This window comes from Neomonachus schauinslandi, chromosome 4 (genome assembly GCF_002201575.2).
Source record: "Neomonachus schauinslandi chromosome 4, ASM220157v2, whole genome shotgun sequence".
In the NCBI taxonomy this organism is placed as follows: domain Eukaryota; kingdom Metazoa; phylum Chordata; class Mammalia; order Carnivora; family Phocidae; genus Neomonachus; species Neomonachus schauinslandi.
In genome coordinates, this window is record NC_058406.1 from 178,319,829 (window position 1) to 178,341,761 (window position 21,933).

At 46.8% G+C, this 21,933-nt stretch overlaps 1 protein-coding gene across 1 annotated transcript in view; it reads right to left on the reverse strand.

Moving 5' to 3' along the window:
* Window positions 1–1,549: 1,549 nt before the first annotated feature.
* KCNQ3 (potassium voltage-gated channel subfamily Q member 3) overlaps window positions 1,550–21,933 on the reverse strand; it is a 297,016-nt gene continuing 276,632 nt past the window's right edge. Inside the window, exons 10-15 of the mRNA XM_021688465.1 lie at window positions 12,515–12,717; window positions 11,535–11,637; window positions 8,867–8,998; window positions 6,100–6,198; window positions 4,339–4,423; window positions 1,550–2,696 (exon numbers count right to left, since the gene is read on the reverse strand). Coding sequence (XP_021544140.1) covers window positions 1,962–2,696; window positions 4,339–4,423; window positions 6,100–6,198; window positions 8,867–8,998; window positions 11,535–11,637; window positions 12,515–12,717 — 1,357 coding nt within the window. The 3' untranslated portion in view covers window positions 1,550–1,961. The remainder of the gene's footprint in view (window positions 2,697–4,338; window positions 4,424–6,099; window positions 6,199–8,866; window positions 8,999–11,534; window positions 11,638–12,514; window positions 12,718–21,933) is intronic.

A 21,933-nucleotide genomic window follows, 5' to 3' on the forward strand; every position in this document is an offset into this window, starting at 1 on the left:
AGGAGGGTTCAGGTCTGAATTGTGTGATCATTCTTGTGTATTTCCCACCTTAGACTTCAATGCCAACACCTCTCTATTTGTGAGATTCTCCATGTAAAATGCCATCTACCTCTCACGATGCTTGCCCTGGGCCAGAGACGGCAGGCTTTGGTAGTGCATTTCTAAAGTCAGGGACCACACCTTCAATACTATTATACTCTGAGCCTTTTGCACAGTACCTGTTGACTTGTGGGTTGAAAGGAACCAAGATCTGAGAAACTAGTTCTTCCCTCCAACAAAGTATAAGGTTCCTGCATCACGTCATGATGAAACCACAAACCAGATGTCTGTCCCAGCTACCACTGCTTGACAAGACTGTGAGGAGAACATCAGCGGCATTTGTGTGTAGACTGTCAGGCCCTTTTGATCATCTTGATGGTCACCATGGCGACCGTCCACAACCAGTGCTTAGATGTGGGATAAGAGCGAGACAGTGATAGTGTGGTGCTGTAATTTAGCTAATCTGGCCCAAGCCTAACAGAAACCTTTTCCATCGAAGTGTTTCAGAAAGTAGTGACACCTCAAAAGAGGCCAGAGGATGGCTTGTGCTTAATATTAATACTTACTCACTAGGGCAGTGCTCTCCAGGGGCTCTGCTTACACTTGGGTTAATCTTATGGCTACGTGTGGTTTAAAAAATCTGGAGGAGTAAAACTGGATGGTTCTGAAAATTTTTCCCATTTGCATATTAATAAATGTTGAAGTTTGCTTGCTTGAAGTGCTCGTTTTATTCCCCTAGATCCCAAATGCAATGCATCTAGCAAGCATGTTTTGCAGTAAAAGCAAACAGCCCCCTCCTGCTGGATAAATTGTGTACAACAGAGTCCAGGTATCTTGGCACAATTTTTGGGTCCCACTCTATAAAGGGCAGAGTGGTGTAGTAGGAGGAGACCAGGGCATGGAGCGAGTCAGCTGACTGGGTCCCAGCTCTCCAGGGGACGATGACGTGACCCCGGGCTTGTCTCTACCTGAGCCAAAGGTTTCTCATTTTTACAAAGGAGAACTTGGACCAGATAATTTCTGGTTTCTAATTTTCATTTGAGATGGATATTTTGTACAAATGCCATGGGGAAGAATGTGAATTGAAATGTCATCTTGAAGGCACTGATCTTAGCTCCTGCCCAGAGGGGCACCCTACTTCTGATAAATTTCATTATCTTTGGCTACATAAATTGGAAACTCTTTGAAGTTGTGTGTGTATTTTCTCCCCTCCAAGTCATAACTCCCTCGAAATGCTACACTTGGGATTACCAGGGATGAGGGAACAGGCAGGATACAGATAATGGCAGACCAAGTGAGGTCCCCTCGAGAGCTTTTAGATGGCTTTGAGAGTTTTTCCCGGAAAAAAAAAAAACAATTCAAAAAAATTCGTGGTTTTGGATAGGTGATGACCGTCTTGTTCCTTTCCTAGTGTTTTAGCTCAGTTGACCACCTCTTTGATACGTAATGCATTTTTGTTCACAAACTATTTGCTTACTCTAGAATAATTACTGGTCTTTTTTACACAAAGGGGCAGTGGTTCGAGAAAGAACTTCAACTACATTCCCTGCTTACCAAACCAAAACCCAAAGCAGCCAACCAAACGGACAGATAGCACAGCTCATCAATAATTTCTCCCCGTCCTGGTCCAATCATGATTTAAAGTAAGAACAGCAGATAAATGTGTATCCTAGAAGAGATTAGCGGTACCATTTATATATTGTAAAGTCATGCAAACCATGCTTAAAAGGAAGCGGCTTCACTGTGGTGACCTGGGGAGGAGGAAGGCCATGAAAAGCCCCTGCCCGGGTGGGGGGCCGCCACACACATGCATGTGTTTGATGCAGCCACTGGTGATCTCACGGTCAAGTGTCAGGTGTGAGAGCAAGTGACCTATACAAAGTCTGTCTACATTACAAGGAGGACTCAGCCCACGACCCCTTCTAGATGGGCTTGTTGGGAGGGGTCCATATTGAATCAGAAATCCCGTCCCCTGTGGATGACAGAGGTATGGAGCCACTGGGGGTGAAGGGGTCCGTATCCGTGTCTGTCTCACCCTCGGCGAGGTAACGTTTCTCCCTCATCCAGCTCGACCCCCCACTCGGGCCAAACATGTAATCGTCTCTGTCTTGGGAGATGCTGAAGCCACTTGGAGACCGCTCCAGCTCCTCATGATTGACCGACATCAGGGACAGAGGCGTGTCACTGTCCCGCGTGATGCTCCGTCTCTGACGGGGGGAGACCCGGTCCGAGCAGGGGCCGTGCAGTTCAGCCTGGGAGTGGTAGCTCACTCGGGAGTCGAGAAGAGTCAAGATCGGCAGGACAGTGGGCCTTTCCGCGTATGTCGCTGCTGAGGTGGAAAGCGTTGCTTGAACCTTTCCAGAACTGGGTCCTCCTCGGGGCAGGTTCACTGGGTCGTGGGCAAAAAACCCATAGGGGCCGACTTTGTCGAGGGGCAGCTGGTGGAAGCTGTAAGGGGCCTCGGGGGGGCCCGTCTCGGAATAGTTGCAGATGATGGTTTTTAGATCCGAATCTCTGTTGTCCTCTAGCTTCTCCACCTCTGCGGGCGAGGAGGTCCCCTTGGTCAGGTAGTATTCCGTGACGTGCACCTGCAGCCTTTCCATGTGCTGCAGGTGCATATCCACCAGGAAGTCCAGTTTCTTCCCCATGTCGTGAACCTGGGAGATACAAGGAAGTGGGCGTCACTGCTTTTCCAGGGTGGGGGTGGCTCTTTCCACTCCGGAGGAAATACCACTGGAAAGCAGGAGGGTTCCTGCAAATCATCATCTTAACAACAACGGATTATTTCATGCTTCCTAACTTGGAGCCCTGCACATGGATTCGTGCTAATGTAGAAACAACCTGGCAAAAGGGCTTTCTGGGAAGCGGAAGTTGGGACCCGAGAAGGGGTCTGAAGACAAGTGGTACCCCAGGAGGAGGTGGCTTTGCTGCTGCCATTTGGGTCAAGGAGTGGGAGTTCTTAATTTGCAAATAGTCGCTTACACAGAAGCCTGCGGGTGGTTAGTGTCCGTCCCTCCCACGGGCTGTGTAAGCCTCCTAGACACAAGGGCAGAGGGGAGCAGGAACTGTGCCTCTTAGAACTGGAGGTCCTAGCTAGGGGCCCTGGAGTGGGAGCTGCACTTGGGTAAGCAGTATCTGCTCCAACCTGCAAAACCTGGGAGCTGACTTAATCTTTGTGAGCGCATACACACAAGTGCGTGTGCATGTGTGTGTGTGTGCACGAGTGCGTGTGTGGTGTTCCCTCCACGACAATTCACTACTCCCCAGAAGGCACTGCAGGCAGGGAGAGCACCTCCTCTTCTAGGTCAGGCCAGGTAGCACAGTACCACGTAGAGGTTGGGACAGTATTCAAGCCTGAACAGTAATTAATACTTAAGAGCACTTAGTAAGTACCTGGCTCTGCTTGATGTCCCTTAAAGATGTTGACTCATTTCATTGCCCACTAGCCCTGGGAGATGAAGACTATGATTATCTCTCTTTTACAGGTGAGGAAACCGAGGCAGAGAGAGAAAATAGTTTGTCAAAGGTCACAGAGCTGGGAAATGGAAGGGCTGAGATTACAAATTAAAATTTAAAAATGAAAAATGATATTCTTGATATGCCAAGAAAGAGCAATCCTTCAAATTTCCTCTTGCCTCTCTCGCACAGACCAATGTGGGGTCATGAATAAAATAAGAGGCCTGGTAGGGATCCTCGTGGAAACTGACGGAGCCATCCGTCCGGTGCACAGCGGAATGGGCTCTGCTCTCACAGAAGCCCCTTCAACGGAGGAAGTGACACGTGAGCTCCATGGGGTGCTGGGTGGGAACAGCTTCTCTTTCTGCCCTGACCGAAGCCACCCAGAGCCTGCCCTGCTCCAGGCCCCTTCGTGTGGGCCACCCACTGACCTGGACTCTGAGGCATGGAGGACTAGGGACACAGAAAGTGTGGTGAAGGAGACTAACATTTCTTCAGGGAGCAGCACCTCGAGGCACGTGCGAAGAGCAGCTATATCTATCGAGTGTCTGTTGTGTGTCAGAAGCTATTCCACATGATTCACGGGTGCCAACTCATTCAATCCTCATAGCCACCTTATGAGGTATTCGAATCCCTATTTTACAGATGAGGACACTGAGGCTCAGGACAATGAATGAACTTGCATGTGGTCGCAAGTACGTGCTAACTCGGGATGTAATTTCCACATCCTTTTTCTGAGTGGTAGAGACTCAACTCTGTTATCTCCCTAGGGGAAAAAAAAATGACTTTTGAATGCAAATGTTCTATGGCTTGTTTTTTCGGTGAGGGAAAGGAGAGACCTACCTGTCTTTCGACTTTCACGAACTTCCCCATCATGCTTTGGTCTTCAGTTTCAGATGTGGATGCTCTGGCTACATATGGTTCATTCCTAGGAAAGAGCCAGTGAGTCTGTAAGATCGTCGTACCTATTTGTGCTTCGTCAGGCCGTCTCAGCGGAGGGGGCCATGGTCCCTGGATCTATCATCCCCATGCTCACGCTTATGTGGTCTGGAAGAGGCCCACTCAGCTCTGGAGGCACGAGCAAGTCAGGAAAGGGTAGCGTTCTCCTGCCTTCAGCACTGGGGTCTTACTTACTCTTCTCTGCAGCGATAGTTGAAGCCAAATATTAAGCTGTTTTTAGGAGGCTTTGGGCCAAAGTTAATAAAGCACCTCACTGTGTCTAGAGGGTTCGGGGCCTTTAAATCACATTCCTTAGACTGCTTCTTAGAGAGAAGAAGAGAGAGCTTCTACTCTGTGTGGGGGTAGGCTGGGTGGGGCTGGGGGTTGGCTAATCTCTGAAGTTCTGTAAGGTGGGTATATCTCATTTGTTTCATTTGGTTAAGGCAGGGAAATAGATGCAGGATCTGGAAAATGGTGCAAAAGAGGCTGCTGGTGGGGAATGGGATTGAGATGGTTCCTTGGTGGTGCAGGTTATGTTCAAAGTAGAAGAGAACCTGCAGGGAGCCTGGCTATTGCTCAAAACCATCATGTCAGGCACTTTGGGGGTAGTTGGTTTTCTCTTTCAGAGCCTCCTGACTCCTGCTCCGTCCCTGGCCTGTCTCCGGCTGAGCGCTCTTGAATTAAAGCAGACATGGACCGTGCACTCATTCCAGCCCACCAGTGCTTTCCTTAGCTTGCACAGAGTTTTAAAAACATTTCAAAAATAAGGAATTTCATATGACATCTGGATATTCAGTTTTTCTTGAAAAAGTAGACTCTCTGGAACCAGAAGATATCAATTCCTAAAATTAGCAGCAGCAGAGCAGAGGGACGATGATCTCCTTTAGTTGGCACACATGGCCTCCAGGACCCCCAGGGTCCACCACTCCTATTCCATCTCCCGTACTGAGGCTGAAGGTCAGATGCCTTCACATCATCCCACTTATGCCCTTGCTTCGTTTATAGTATGCAACCTTATTGCTATAAGGTTCGTGGGAGTTCTTTCTTAAGCCTGACTCCCTTTACTCATCCATGCTCCCTGCCCTGAAGACCTCTGGGAATAAAGAAGGTATAAATTTGGGCAGTGGACTTTCTCCAGGACTGCTCCTGGTTCATCGGGGCCTGTACAAGGAACATTTCCAAACACTATGTGGGGAGAGCAAGACTGCCCCGGTGAGGGACAGAGTTCTCTGCCTGTGACCATGCTGCCGGAGGCCTGACACCTGATTTCCTTCTCTGTGAGGGGGTTCGGACAGTGCAGAGCTAATGATGCAGGAAAGGCCAAATGGCCTCAACTCTGCTCACACGAGTTATTCTCTATGTTCCAATAAACTCGTGGGGCTCCTCTTCTTTTATAACACATTGAGGGTTATGTTTATTTTCAGTAACCACAGTAGGAGTGCAACTCACATGATCTGGGAAGAGGGGCAATAAGTCTTTAGTACAGAAACCTTGCAAATATCCCCAAACTGGAATAATCTTCAAGCTCTTTTCTTCATTTTATTGAGAAGAATGGTAACCTCCCCCCACCCTCCCACCCTGCCGCCCCCAACCATAAAGGAAGCGAGCTGAGATATGGGAATAGGGACGGGCCATGCAGCCTCATTCCACGTCCCCACGCCCCACCTGGGAGACTGCTGGGATGGGTAGGTGAACGCTGCCCCTCTCTGAGACTTCTTATGTTTTGGGGTAGATGGAGGTCCAGGGGTGAAAATCATGTCTATTCTGAAAGAGACACACAAGGAGGGGATTACATTACAAAGAGCTTTACAGGTAAAGAGACGAGAGCAATTCCTTCTCTTCTCTCTTTAGCCAGGCAGGGTTTGAAATAATATAAGAGAAGGGAAAGGGGGGCGGGGAGAGGAGGAGGGAGAAAGAGGGAGTGAAGGAGACAGAGAATTTATAATCTCCATATATTATTATTATTATTATTATTATTATTATTGTGCAGTAGTAACGAGCATATCTCCCCATCCCAGGGGAGAGAGGCAGCTAAACCAGAGACAGGATGAGGGTCACATCTTGTTGGTTCTTATAGGAAATGTCACATGTGCCGCAAGCCTATCTGGTGTTCCAGCATTTTTATTCTTTCCCCAAACATCTAATTAGGCAGTTTTCTTGTACAACCCAAGGCTTCATTTCAGCTGTGCAGATCTCTGCTGCTCTTCAGGCTTGCTGGCCATTGAGGGGATGGCTCTGCACCCACTCCTGCACCTTGCTTCCATTTCTGCATGAGGCGCCGGCTCGCCATCCATTTTGCCCTGAGCACAACCGGAGACAGATGTCCCCACTGCCCTGCAGGACTGGGCGGGGTGAGGGGCAACCTTGAAGGCTCATTACAGGCCCAGGACCACTAAGACCATGCACTCAAAAGTAGCCATGGGTCACTCTGTTTCTCTGCAGACCTGGTTGTTCCTCCACTAACACCACCATATATTCAATCACCCTTCCTTTCTCTTGGGCCCACCACCCTATCAGCATGGCTGGGGATATGCAATTCGCTATCCAGGTGGTCAACCTCCAGCCATGACTCTTTGAAATACATGTGCCTAATAAACACTGAAAGCAACGACAGCAGGAAGGTCCACTTTGTGAGCATTAAGATGGGCCAATAATTTTGATCGAGTATGTCCTAGACATCACGCTCCCTCCACTGCTAAGAGAGCCATATTTGCATCAATAACAGCATGTTAGGCTCAGAACTCATTTGCATATCCATTTGTGGAGCTGGCTTTGAACACCGACTGTGTGCCTGCCACTGTGCCCGGCTGCAGTTGATATTCCATTTATGGATAAGTCAAGGTCACAAATAAGTGTTCCTCCGACCCAACATCATGGTTAACTTCCTACTCATTCAATCTGATGGTCCTGTTCACTCTGCAGGACACCCCGGCAGGGAAACATGATTCAGAGGAGGAAACCAAGGTCCAGATAGGACTTGACTTGTGTCCACTTGAAATCTCACACAGGCCAGAGGATGAACCCCATGTAGGGCTGTGGTTTCCCGATGTCAGTTTTGTGTCTTGACCCCATATTGCCCTTTGGTTTTTTAAAATGGTTTTTTGTTTTAAAAGGAAATTTTTACAATTCATTAAAGATTTCATCAATTTAGAAAGTGGAAAAAAAAATCACACATGGACTCATCACTTCAGTATAGCCACGGCAATCCCTTGGGGGAAGACCTACTCCTTTTCTGCAGGTTCCTTATATGGGAGTGCATGTGTATATTTCTAAGTAAACACATGTGCATATGTTTTTGTAATCCTACTGTATGTATATATTATTAATATCACAAGATTGATGCAGAAACTATATAGGAACATAATCATTTGTATACATTCAAGTATATGGATATATACAGGTGTAATTATGTATATAAATGTCTGACTGTATTATTAATCATATTGTGCATATATATATTCAATGATCACATAGGTTTTTTTTATCTCATTGTATACATTTTTTTTAGAGAGAGAGAGAGTGTGAAGGAAGTGGGGGAGAAGCAGAGGGCGAGGGAGAGAATCTTAAGCAGGCTCCATGTTCAGTGTAGAGCCTGACACAGGGCTTGATCCCACGACCTTGAGATCATGACCTAAGCCGAAATCAAGAGTCAGATGCTGAACTGAATGAGCCACCCAGATGCCCCTCATTATATACATTGTCATTTGATGGCTGCATAACTTTTTAATGAGATTAGGAACATTTTTTTCTTAATCGCTATTTATATAATTGAGGAAGTGGAATATGGTGCATCAGACAGAACAGGAGTTGGGCAGCCAATTGGATCTGGTGTGACTTCCAACTCTGCCACTGATTAATTTTGGGTAAGTCCACTGCTCCTTGTGCTTGGGTTTTGTCATCTGTAAGAGGACATCCACAATGCAATACCTCATGAGGTTATAAAGGATTAGACATACATATGTAGAGCACCCAGGTGCTCAACAAAAATGGTGGCAATTATTAGGTGGGTATTGATGCTGTTTCCATATTTTCACTATTATAAATAATACCCGATGAACATTTTTTTAATATGGTGAAAAATTTATATTTAGAATCGGATATTTGGACTCAGTTGATCATCAGCTCTATCTGATTGGCAACATTCAAAGCATCATAGTCAGGGGCTAGTCAAACATATGCCTTTTCTCCATGAGGACTGATCAAGGTGTTGACCTTGGCTAAGGTCAATGTCATAGAGCTTCTTCACAGCCTGTTTGTTGCCTGTTGGCCTTCACAGCCACAATGCTTGATGAACGTTTTTGTTCTTAAACTTGCTCCCCAGCACTCTGGACCATTTCTGAATGGCTTTTACCCTGAACTCTAGCTAGATTCCTCAAGCTTCAGTTCCTTCGTGGTCAGGAGAGCAGAGTTCCTCCAGATGCAACTGTCTTACCTGGTCTGAAGGTACTTTATCCTGGAAAGCATGTCGAGATGTCCTGCAGAATACTGCTCAATCACATCCTTCACGTCGTAAGGCCTCAAAGTCTCCTTAAATTTTTTTTTATAGAGACGGAATTGTAGAATTCTGCAAGGCGAAGTAAAGACATGTGTGCTTCATGAGTAGGGAGTAAAGGAAGCCTATTCAAGCCTAGCAAACTCAGAAGCAGGCAGAGCAAAGAACCAAAGAGAAAATGACTTAATGGGGGAGGGGAAGTTTCAACCCGTGGTCCTGTTCCACCCCTCTGAACCACACAGAGTTAGGCTGGTTGGTACCTCTTCTTCATGACTCCCTCCCTTCAATCATTTGAATACTAATAAAATCATAGTAACAATAAGAGCTAATACTTATTGGGCATTCATTACAGGTCAGACATGGAGCTAAGTGCTTTATGAACAATCCGCTAACAGATCAACTTGTAGATGATAAGACTGTGGCCCAGAGAGCTCCAGATCTTCCCAGGGCCACCTGGCTAATAATGTCAGAGCTGTCCTCAAACCCAGGTTTGTATGCTGACAAGGCCCACGCTCTTAATCACTGTGTCACACTGCTTTCTATTTGAGGACAGCTGACATAGTTCTTCCTCAAAAGACTCTTTAGTTATTTGGCTTGTGAGTGCCTAGAAAAGAGAAACTAGCTTCTGTTCCCTGAGTTTTCTCAGCTTCTTAATAAAGGGGGGCACCCAGGGGCGCCTGGGTGGCTCAGTTGGTTAAGCGACTGCCTTCGGCTCAGGTCATGATCCTGGAGTCCCTGGATCGAGTCCCGCATCGGGCTCCCTGCTTGGCGGGGAGTCTGCTTCTCCCTCTGACCCTCCCCCCTCTCATGTGCTCTCTCATTCTCTCTCTGTCAAATAAATAAATAAAATCTTTAAAAAAAAAAAAAATAAAAAAAATAAAGGGGGGCACCCAGAACTCATAGATGCCAAAGCCTCGCCTCCATCTTCCTGGTAATCAATAAAGGCACCCCAGATGGCTAATATTCCTTGAAAACCCCATCACGGGGTCAACCCCCATTGAGCGTGGTGTCAGTTAAAATCCCTAATCATAGGCCAGCGCTGGGAAACACAGCCTACCCCAGGCCCTCCCTTCTACTTGTGAGGGTCTCTTGCCGTAGTGCATTCAGAGTTCATTTTGTTTGTCACAGCCCAGGTCTAGCATCTCAACACTATTTTGGCTTATTGATTATGCCATCTAATTCATGTGCCGTCCTTTCCAACTGGGTGCCATTTTATAAGCCTGCCCTTGACGCAGCTCCCTCTGAGGTAGGTATCAGTAGCACAAATCTGGCCTACTGCCTGTTTTTGAAAGGGAAGTGATGTTGGAACACACCCACCCCCCTTCATGGACGTGCTGTCTGTGGCTGCTATGTGCCACAGAGTTGGAGCTAAGAACTCGAACAGAGACCTGTGGACCACAAAGCCTGAAATACTTACTATCTGGCTCTTTACAGAAAAAGTTTGCCAACCCCTGAACTAAGGTGTCAATAAAAAATTCTAAAAAGACCAGGGCAGAAGCCAGACCATGGATCATCCCAGCAGAGACCTCCCTTTTCTTTTTCTTTCTTTCTTTCTTTTTTTTTTTTAATATTTTATTTATTTATTATTTGGGGGGGTGGCAGGGGAGAGTGTGACAAACAAGGGGAGGGGCAGAGGGACAGGGAGAGAGAGAACCTCAAGTGGACTCCCTGCTGAGCATGGAGCCCAATGAGGGGTTCGATCCCACGACCTTGAGATCATGACCTGAGCCAAAATCAAGAGTCTGACACTTAACCGACTGAGCTACCCAGGCGCCCCTCATTCGCTATTTCTCTGAATAAGATCTTTGAAGAAGTTATGAATCTAAGAGGTAATGCTTTAATCCTGCCATAATTCTGTCACATTGCATGTGTGGTGTCATGAGAAACCAGGTCAACGGCTCTGCTGAGGTTCACATCTTATAAACCTATTGTGCGTCCCTGACTGATTGGACTACGAACCTTGCTAAAAATATCACAACTAGTTCTTGGAGAATCCAGCTTAGTTTCTAGAATTCACTGCCACTGTTGTAGAGTGCTTATAAGCCTCTCTCCTGATCCAAGTTTTCTGTTAGTAAGCCTATTTTTATTTTCTAGTGGAATTCTGAAGTAAAACAAAAATAGCCAGGGTAGATTATAGTCTTGTCTGATACACACACACACACACACACACACACACACACAATTCTATAATTGACTATCTTGTTGAAAATGCTAATTAAAAAGAGCTAGATGGATGGAGACAGATAGGAAGAGCTATTTTGGGTAAGAAACCTATAAAGGAAGAAAACACCACATCAATATACCCCCCACACCAGACTTGTAAAATAAATGGTGGCCAAAGCCAAACAAGAGCATGGCAATCGGAAATAGTGTCAGGACCCCGTGGGAGCATTATTATAAACCAGCGAGCAAGAGTTACCCATGATGCCTTGCTAATGTAGAAATCATTTTTCTTCAGGCAGCATGCCCGTTCGAGTAATGACATACTCTGGGACCTGACTCAGGAGTTTCCTGACGGGGCTTCCTGCCCACCTTCCCAAAGCCAATATCCTGTGGGGGCTGAACTGGGGTCTGCGTGGGCCCTCAGTGGGGGAGGAGGGGGCCTCACCTGACGGCTCGGATGGCGGCCTTCAGGGTGGGGATCATCTCTTCGATGAGGAAGTCATTCCCGTAGGCCCTGTCTTCCGCCATGGGATCACCTGTCCCAGCATCTGGGAGGGAGACACACAGATCAAACAGCAGGCCATAGCACTTGGAAAGGCTTGGGGACCCCATTCGGTCAGAGCCTTCGAGGCTCAACCGCCAGAGTCTTCGCTCCCACGCCATGAAACCATGTGGTGTTCTCCAGTTGTGACGCCGTTCAGGCCTTCTTAGCAGGTCCTTCTATTCTCCAGACATGAGTCAGAGTTGCCTGTGGTTCAGGACTGTTGACTGGGGAGAAGGCCAGCAAGGCGGGGACATGAGTTTTGGGGTTCCTGAGTGGTCTCTCTGAGGCAGCAAAGGGCATCCACGTGGGTGTTACCGTTGGACACCCGAGTCCAGATTCTTGCTGTCAGTCACTACTTTGGTGACCTTGTGGGGTCACTTTCTGAGCCCTCCCTGTCCTCCCTTGTCACAAGTAAAAGAGACACACAGAGGAATTGCTCCCACTGCCCCCACAGGGCTCTTTTCTATGATTCTTCCCTCCCCCTGGGGGTGCTGAGGCCCCTGGGTCTCCAGATCACCCTGCACCTGGCCCTCTCTGTTGACCTCCATGGAAGTGCACCTCCATGTGGCCACCCTTAGGAGCCAAGGCTGTGAGTCCCAAGGCTCCCTGGAGGCATCTGCGCAGATGAGTGTGACGATCCCGGCCCGGAGAACAGCTAACATGGGAGCCCCCCACTCCCCGAGCTGTGGGGACGTGTCACAGATGTCCCCAGCCCAGCGGGCGTGCATGAGATGAAGCACGAACCTGGTTCAGGAAGGTGGGGATGGGCTGCTCTACAGATGGGGCAGGTCTTCTATCGGGGAAGAAGGGAGGGGAGGAAGGGGAGAGCGAGGCAGAGGGAGGAGTGGAGGGGACAGAGCGAGGGACGAGAAAGGCCTCACCTTCGGAGCTCTGCCAGAAAGCGTAGGCTTTCATGCGGAAGGCGGTGCGGAAACGTTCTTTATTGTTTAAGCCCACAGGCTTTGGTTCTTTAGAAGGACTTTCTTCTATGGCATCTACATTCAGAGGGGTAAATAGCTTTCCTTTAGTATTGCTACCACGAGGATTAGAAAGGCGAACCCGATCCAAGAGACCCAGCTTTTGGCTACAAAATAAGCAAAAGTGAACAATTTTCCTCCTTGAGTGCAGGCTTTTGTAATTACCCGTCCCTCTCCATAAAGACTCACACATTGACCTCTGCGTGTGATGGGGGGAGGTGAGCCCTCGGCGCTAAAATTGATTTAGCAGCTTGGACTGGGACAGGGCTTGGCAGCTTCCTAGCCATGACACCGTGGGCACGTTTCTTAACTTCTCTGCACTTCCCTTTTCTCAAATGTTGACATGGAGCTCAAATGGCCGAGAGGACAGCAAATGCCTAGCTCCCAGTGGCAGGTGGCTGAGCTTCATGCCTTCCCCCGTCCCGTCTCTTCAGTAACTTCCTTTGTACCACTTCATGGTGCCCAGGGAGCAGCTCTGGGCAGACTCGAATGACATAAATTACAGAAAGCAGGCACCCTAACCCGGATGGTTAGAACTTGGAGGGGGAGGTGGTCCCTGAGCTTGGATGGGAAAAACGTTGCATCTTTAATTTACTAACCTCTAACAGAAATGAGCGTATCTTTCAATGATGAATGTAGATAATAAACCCTAGTAATACCCTCAATGCCCTGGTCTTATCCTGTGCCTTCCACAACAGAAATCCCAGGGCATTTTAGATCCTGTTATCTCCGGGGATTGCTGTGCTCATAGCTGTTTCCAAATGATGGTAGTATTCCGACCGGCCACGGGTCTTGTCCTTAAATCCATCACGGAGAAGCCCATATATGACTGCATCTCAAATGTTTCAATATTTTGATAGTTATCAATACAATCAGTTTCTTTTGCAACCGTATGCATTTTACATATGAATTCAAGATTGTGATTCTGAGAAAAGGTCTCTGGACTTCATCACAGGGCCAAAAGTGTTCTTGGCACACACACACAAAAAAATTAATAAGTCCAACATAAAGTAGCCCTGGTGCAAAACTTGTGTCCAGCCCCACCCCTGGCCATGCAGGTGACCTTGGGCAAATCTGTGCACTTTCTGAGCCTCAGGTACCTCATCTTTAAAATAGGGGTGCCCACTCTCTGCTTCACCCGGTTGCAAGGAGAGGATGTTTGCCAAGGATTTGGCATAGAGCCTGGCATGCAGTATGTGCTCTATAAATATTAACCTCTTCCCTCTATTTCTCAACCTGCACCCTCTCCCTAGTGGGCAGGAGGAACAAGGCCCTCTCTGTGGGGTACATACCAGAGAAAAGCCACATGGCGAGTTTTCACACATCGAGAGACTCGACTCGGGGGCTTCCTCTCATTACCCCCCACACAGGGTTCGGCACACAGTAGGTGCACCATGTGCTTGTGGAATAAATATGGGCTGTTGACGCAGCTCTGCCTTGGCCCGAGCTAATTTAGTCTTTCTAAGGACTGTGTCGAGTGATTGCAGCCATGTGTTTCCTGCCAGAAGCTGTTGGTGTCTCTGGCGAGGTGCAGTGGGGAGGTCACGGGTGCAGGGGCCGTGGAGGAGGGTGGAACACTCCCCCTGCAGAGCAGGTGCCCCACGCCCTCTGAGCACCAGGTCCTGAACGGTAAGTGGGCCTAAGAGCACCTGCTGCGTAGAGGTCTGGGGAGCATTACATGTGATAACAGCTGCAGCGTTTCCTGCCTTCAGTCTGGCACAGAGAAAGCACTAGGACGTATTTGGTTAATAAATGAATGAATGAACATATGGACGGGCAGCCGTTACTCCCGGCTCCCTCTGGACTGTTCTCTCTCACCCAGCATCGTTACACTAATGACCTGACCAGAGTACATTCCGGGAAACTCTAGTACTCGGATGGCTCTATCCTCCCCGCGCCAAAGACAAAAATTTTCAGAGTGGCTTTCCTGACCAGTTCGAGATGAATGACTGTTAGGACAGAGAACTATATCAGGGTCCATGGGCTAGAAGTCCTGGACAAGGCAGGACGTCGACTGACAGAGGGAAGGCTTTCCTACCCATGAGCTCAGGACAAGGGGGACTTTAAGACAGTCTCTCCTCAGGTCTGCTTCTTTTTGGCCCCTGCCTCCTGTGTCTTGCTAGATCACCAAGAGGATCTGGCCTTCCATCTGCACCAAGCCTCTGCCTGCCCCGAGTCTCCACCTGCATGCCGTGGCACGCCCAGTTCCTCCAGCTGCCATGCGCCCTGCCTTCTCAGCCCACCTCACTGCTATCTACCTTTAAAACGGCCCGAGCGCCACCCCCATCCCTGGAAATCAGGGACTCCCCATGTGCTCCAACGACATGCTGCAGTTTTCTCTGTCACACTCATACACACTGGCGCAGACCATATTTCCACGTCTGTCCCCCCCTCCAGTCCCCCCCCCCCGCCCCTGGAATGTGCAGTCCCAGCAAAGCAAAGACTCGGCCTGGTTATCTTTGAGCCCACGACCCGCCCTTCCTCAGCACATCCCCAAGTTCAGGGTGGCAGTGAAAATCATGACCTTTGGGGCAATCCCAGCCCTGAAGCATAAGGTCCCAAGGAACATGTGAGCCGGGACACAGAAGTAACTCTCTCTGGCCCCAGCTCCTCACATGCGCAGTGAGGACAGCCCTCGCTGCACGCGGCTCTCTGAGGGTTAAATGAGGGAGTGTGCGGAAAACACTCAGCCCACTTCTGGAATGAGGACTGGAGAAGCCTTCAGGACATGCTGGCTGTCACCATTATCTTGGTAAATAATCCTCTTCCTGCAGAAGCAGGAAGAGGGCTAATGACATGTGTGTTAAGGATGGATAAAATTTCCTGAGCCACGAAATAAGTGGTTTGTTTTTTTTTTTTATAAACTGAAGATAAGTTCTGGGGATTTATATATTATTTTACAGTGCTTCCTAATGCCAGTCGCACACACTCACCATTGCCACTGAACTTGACCTCAGCAGGAGATAAGTATACGCGGAGCTTCATTCCATGATCAACTAAGCAAGACAAACGTAATGGCAGCTGCTCTGTTCTGGCTGGAAATCTCAGCATAACCGGCAGAGAGTTAGGAAGTTAAGGACAGGGCCCTCTTGGTTCTATCTGTGCTGGGATTTAGGATTTGTCTGTTTGGCATTTCAATGCTTCATTGCAACCTCTAAGGGTCTGAACTGCTTCAGCTATGTTTACGTGACACGCCATGGTCGCAGATAACGGTTTATGAGAGAGAGATTCCAAGCATGTTAGGAACCCAGAGGCATCAGGAACAAGTCAGAAACCTCAGATCTGAATTACTCCCAGGCATCACACCTAAGAGACTTATGGAATTCTTCCTCCAGCAAAGTGGGTGATCAGCTTACTTCTTAATTGCGTTGCTAGAAATCCAAGACTCCAAAGGATAATCAGATGCCAAAGTTCACCCCTGAAACTCAAACCCATCTCTGCCCTTCTCTGTACGGATTTCTAGCACATCAATGAGGCCTTGTGCTTAGAGGGTTCCACAGGTCTTGCAAGCAAAGCCTTCCTTGGAGCTGACATCAGATTTTCTTGGATAGCCGGGGCCCCTGATTTATCAAGTGCAGACAAACAATTTTCAAACATAAATTGTAAAACTGGAAATAGACTGGAGAAAAATAAAATCAAGAAGTAAAAATTTGCCCTGGCAGAGACAGCCCTTGCCCCGGGCTCCTGTCTCGGGTCACCCCAGGTACGCTCAACTCTACTCAGTTCCTTGACACTCACACTTCCACGCCTTTGCGTATGTCATGACCTGTACCCAGGAAAGCCTTCATCCCCTTCTTTTATCTAAACGACTCTGACTTTTCATATGAAACTTGGTCCAAGCATCAGCCCCAAGGCTCACTTCCCCTCGCAGCCCAATTACCTATCCATTCACTGTGTTTTCTGTAGGCATTTCACAACCATGGCACTTGGCCACCATAATGAAATCTTTGACTTACTGGGACTCTCTCGCATCAAAGCAGTGGTTCTCAGCAAGGGACAATTATGTGCCTCCCCCCCCCCCCCCAGTGGACATCTGGCAATGTCTGGAGTCATGTTTGATTGACATAACTTGGCAGGTGCTCTTGGCCTCCGGTGGCTCAAGGCCAGGGATGCTGCTGGACATCCTACAAACACACAAGGCAGCCCCTGACAACAAATAATGATCCCACCCCAAATACCCATGTTGTTGAGTCTGAGAAACTAAAAGGTAAGCTATTTTTCCGCAAACCATACTTTGGTCAATTATCCAGCATCTAACACAGCACCTGGCACGCTGTAAGCACTGAAAGTATTATTTGGATGTTGAATGAATGAAGGAATACAATATGTGATCTTCCAACCTCAGCTGAGAGAGGGAGTGCTGTGTGGTGGAAAGAGTGGACTTTGGAGCAAGAGACCTGCATTCAAACCTCTGCTCTGTAGTTAATATTTCAACTTGGTTAAGTCATTAGCTCTTTCTGATGTAGTTTTTCCACCTGTAAAGTAGAGCTGATGTTATTTATTTATTCAACAAGAATGTGTTCTACACCTTGTAAATGCTAGGCTCTTGGTAACTTGCTGAGGATAGAGTGGTGACTGAAACAGACATGGTTTTCAGCCTCCAGTGAGCTTATGATGAGGTCAAGAAGACATACAATAAGCAAACAGATGCATAGATTGCTAGAAATCTGGCCAGGAAACAAAGAGAGTGCTGTTATGGAGTGTAACAGGAGGCTGACTTTGATGGAGTTGTAAGGAAAGGCCTCTTGGGTGGATGGAAAGACCCCATTAAGTGGCCAGTCTCAGTAGCCAGGTCCAGATGGGAAAGCTAAGACCTGAAGGGTGAAAAGAAGCCAGACTTCAAAGGAAAGGGGCAAGCACTCCCTGGGCAGAAGAATCACATGCTGGGTTTGTGTAACAGAAGGGAGTACATGACCAGAACAGTATGAATGAAGGGCAGAGTGGAACAAGGTGAGGTCAGAGGCCAGATCAGTAGGGATTCTAAAAATAGGATTCAGAATTAAGAATAGAAAATAGAAATTTCTGTTTGATTTTAAGGGCAACTGGAGGCCAGTAAGAGTTTTAAAAACTCTTTAAAAAGGAGAGAGTATTCCAACTTTGCATTTTAAAAAGAACACCCATGTTCAAAGCAACGCTATTCACAATGAAAGTCCATTAAAGAATGAATGGATAAACAAAATGTGGTCCATCCACACCACGGAATATTACTCAGCCTTAAAAAGGAAGGAAATTTAGACCCATGATGCAATTCATCTTGAAAACATTATGTAAAGTGAAATAAGCCAGTAACAAAAAGACAAATAGTATATGATTCCGCTTATATGAGGTATCTGGGGTAGTCAAGTTCATAGAGACTGCAAGTAGAATAGTGTTTGCCAGGGGCTGGGGGGAGCAGAAAACGAGGAGTGTTTTTAATGGGTACAAAGTTTCAGTTTTACCAGACCAAGACATTCTGAAGATTGGTTGCACAATAATGTGAATATTTACTTGAACTTGAATATATACTTGAATATATATTAACACTATATACTTGAAAGTGGTTAAGCTGATAATTTTTCTGTTATGTGTATGTTACCATAATCAAAATGGTAAAAAAAAAAAAAAAAAAAGAATGCGATGGCTGCTTGGTTGTGGATTGGAGGGGAATGAGGACCAAAAGAGACTAGTGAGAAGTCACTGAAGTTTTCTAGTGAAGACGTGCTGGTGGTTTGGACCAGGGTGGTCACGGTGGGAGCAGACTAGAACTTTGACTTGTATTTTAGAGTAGAACCACAATAGTCTTCCCTGATGGACTCCATGTGGGTTGTGAGGGAAAGAGATGGATAAGGAAGCACTGCTAGGTTTCTTTTTTTTAAAGATTTTATTTATTTATCTGACAGAGAGAGAGACAGGAGAGAGGGAACACAAGTAGGGGGAGTGGGAGAGGGAGAAGCAGGCTTCCCGCTGAGCAGGGAGCCCGATGCGGGGCTCGATTCCAGGACCTTGGGATCATGACCTGAGCCGAAGGCAGCCGCTTAACCGACTGAGCCACCCAGGCGCCCCAACACTGCTAGGTTTCTAACTACACAAAAGTGGGTGGGTGGCGATGCCCTTGCTTCAGTTGAGCGTGATGGGACCAAAAAATGGGGTTTGGAGAGGAAACCAAAACTTGAATTTGGCAGCCCCTTTCCATGACACATACGCAACCACGCAGATACACACTTTGTGCAAGACTGTCGTGTGATGCAGATTTTACTAAATTATGAGAATTTGCCTCACAGCTCAAATAACTTAAATTGAATATTAGATATCACTACTAAAATATGTTAGAAAAGTGAAAAAAATATATAAGTTAATTTTGCTTTGTATCTGCATAAGGAAACTGGAAAGAAAGCTACCCTAGAAATTAAAAAAAAAAAAACAAAAAAAACCTGTGGTTGGGGGGGTGGGGAGGTGGGAAAAGAGTTCGGGGGGACACAAGTTGGACCACATTTCACTGTATGGCTCTACATTATTTTGATTTATAAACCATGTAAATGTTTTTTTTCCAGAAAAGTAAAATTAAAAAAATTAAATTAAAAAGTAATTTAGACACTCTCCACTGGGAATTGCTCAGTGGCTCAGCCATCCTCCTGGATTCTGACCCCCCTGTACACTCCCATGTCTCCTTCTAATACACCCCCTTTAGGTCGAGTCCTTTCTTGCTCCAGTGTAGATTTTTCTCACTCCCAATTCAATTAAACTCTCTTTTGTCTCTAATTTCAAATTCAGCTCTACGCCCATTTTTTGCACATTAAAAACTCATAAAAGCGCTCAATAAGGTACAAAGAGAGACCTAGGAGTGGTACTTTTAAATGTAATTCATGCTCCACCCTCCCTTTCAGGATATGGAATAAGATGGTAGTAGTAGGGAGTGGTTCTCAACTAGGCTGGGATGCCATAGAGAAGTGGGAAGGGAGAAAACCCAGCAGGTAAGTGAAAGAATGTCAAAGGCAAACTGCGCTTAGTGAACAACTTCCCTTGGGACCAACCTGACTATATTCTCTACCCTCCTCATGCCACCTTTGTTGGGCATGTGTGTCCAGGAAAAGCTAGTGAAACTTAAATTAAAAAACAAACAGACAAACAAAATTCAGCTTGGGACATGTTAGGAAGGAAGACTGAGACGCATCCCGTCAAGGAAACACTTACAGACCTTGTCTTTCTTATCTGTAGCTATAATCCCTACAATGGTATCTGGGACACAGGAGGGTCTTCACAAATAATCACTGACTAAGAGGATGGATGGATGGTTGGATGGGTGGGTGAGGGATGAATGGATGGTGGACACAACAAGAGTACAGTGTCACTGCAACCAAGAGAAGAGTCTTTTGGAAGAAGAGGTCAATCTGTCTTGAGTTATTTGTTGTGAGAGCCCCATGGGCACAGGCTGAGTGACCAGCACAAAGCAGTCAATCCCACCTATAGGGGCTAAAGCCTTAAGTTTGTTTCTACTCTCCTTCATGCTTTCATCCTTCCATCTTTCCAGATAGAAAGAGTGGGGCCTTATAAAAGACATACAGCCCTCTTTTAGAAGCTTCCTTTAGCGCCACAGTCTGCCCCAGGAAAGACCGAGAAGGCAAAGAGATAAAGAAAACAAACAAACAACAAGAAAAACCCCCAAAATAAACACCTGTCAAACTGTCACCATCCATGTGCCAAGCCTTTGAGGTTTTGGTGTCCTATTTTTTCTTTCTGAGAAAAGACTATTTTTTTTTAATTTATTTTTTATTTTTTTGCCTTTTTTTTTTATTCTTATGTTAATCCCCATACATTACATCATTAGTTTTAGATGACGTGTTCCATGATTCATTGTTTGTGCATAACACCCAGTGCTCCATGCAGAATGTGCCCTCCTCAATACCCACCACCAGGCTAACCCAACCTCCCACCCCCCTCCCCTCTAGAACCCTCAGTTTGTTTTTCAGAGTCCATCGTCTCTGAGAAAAGACTATGAATGCAAATTGCTATCTCAACTGTTTCTTTTTAATCAAGTGGGAAATCTTAACTGGGGATTAGATGACAATGAAGATACAGCAGGCGTCAGGGGCCGGAACTTGACAGGCCCTCCATTAATGGCATCAATGTTGAGGAAGACAATGATGATTTCTCTAGCTAGCTCTCACATTGTTTACAGTAGAGCTGGGAGAACCAAATAACTCATATCCTTTGTTTCTAGCTACAAAATAAATTTCCCTATCCAGAAATGCAGATGAATTTATTTAGGCATTTTGTGCATTTTCCTTGGGGCATCTGCATGCTATTCTTCTTTATTGCGTTGGCATTCCTAGGGATTTCTCAGATAGAAAAGATAGCCTGTGGAAAGATCACTTCAAACTGTTAGTTTGAAGGCCAAAAGCATGAAGGAGGAAGGGACAAAATTAGGGTCTTACTCCCTCCCTTAGCCTGGTGAAAAGCTACTCAGTCCTTGACAGACTAAAGCAAAGTGCCTCTGTGGATCCTTTCCCAATCTGCTGCTATCGGCAGAACTCAGAGTTCCCTTCTTTTTTTGTTCTCTCTACCCCTGTGTCAGTAATATTCCCAAACCAGCACCCTCCACACTCCACTGTTCTTCCATTGACACATCTGTCTCCCACCAGATTATGAGGTCCAATTTTCTGGGAATCTCCAAGGTCTGACACAAAGCAGGGCTCTTAAGGAAAGGAAGGAAGGAAGGAAAGAAAGAGGGAGGGTGAGAGGGAGGAGAAAAGTATTGCAAAGCTAGGATTCAGACCTATGTTGATGTGACTCCTAAGCCAGACCTGCGTTATGTAGAATAGACTGTGGACTAGGCTTTTGTAGAAAACCCAGAAGTGTGGGTGCCAACAAAAATAATAGTGATCATGATTAAAGCAAACCCTGTGTAGTACTTGTCATGAGTAAGGCTCTGTTCTAAGCATCTAAGTCTTACAACAGCCCCAGGCAGTAGGTGGTCTCACCATAACTATTATATTGTGGGGAAACTGAGGCACGGAGGTTTGGCAATGTGTCTAAGAGCATGCAGTCAAAATTCTTAAAAGTGACCCATAACTCTTAGTGTCTAATGTAGCAACATAACATGGGCCCAATTCTGCTGCCCTGACCACAGACTCAGCACACAGATCCTGAAGTTGCTTAGTGCTCCCCTAGTCCGACCTCTGCCTTCTAGCAACAAGGCACCTAACCCAGGTAAGTGGTGGTTTCTAAGGGACTGTCTGGGTTGAGGAAAGACAGGGCAGATAAAGCAGGGACGAGGAGGCAGGATCGTGACTGGATTGGCTGCTGGGCTACAGAAACAGCTTCATGACTTGGAAATAACTCTGATG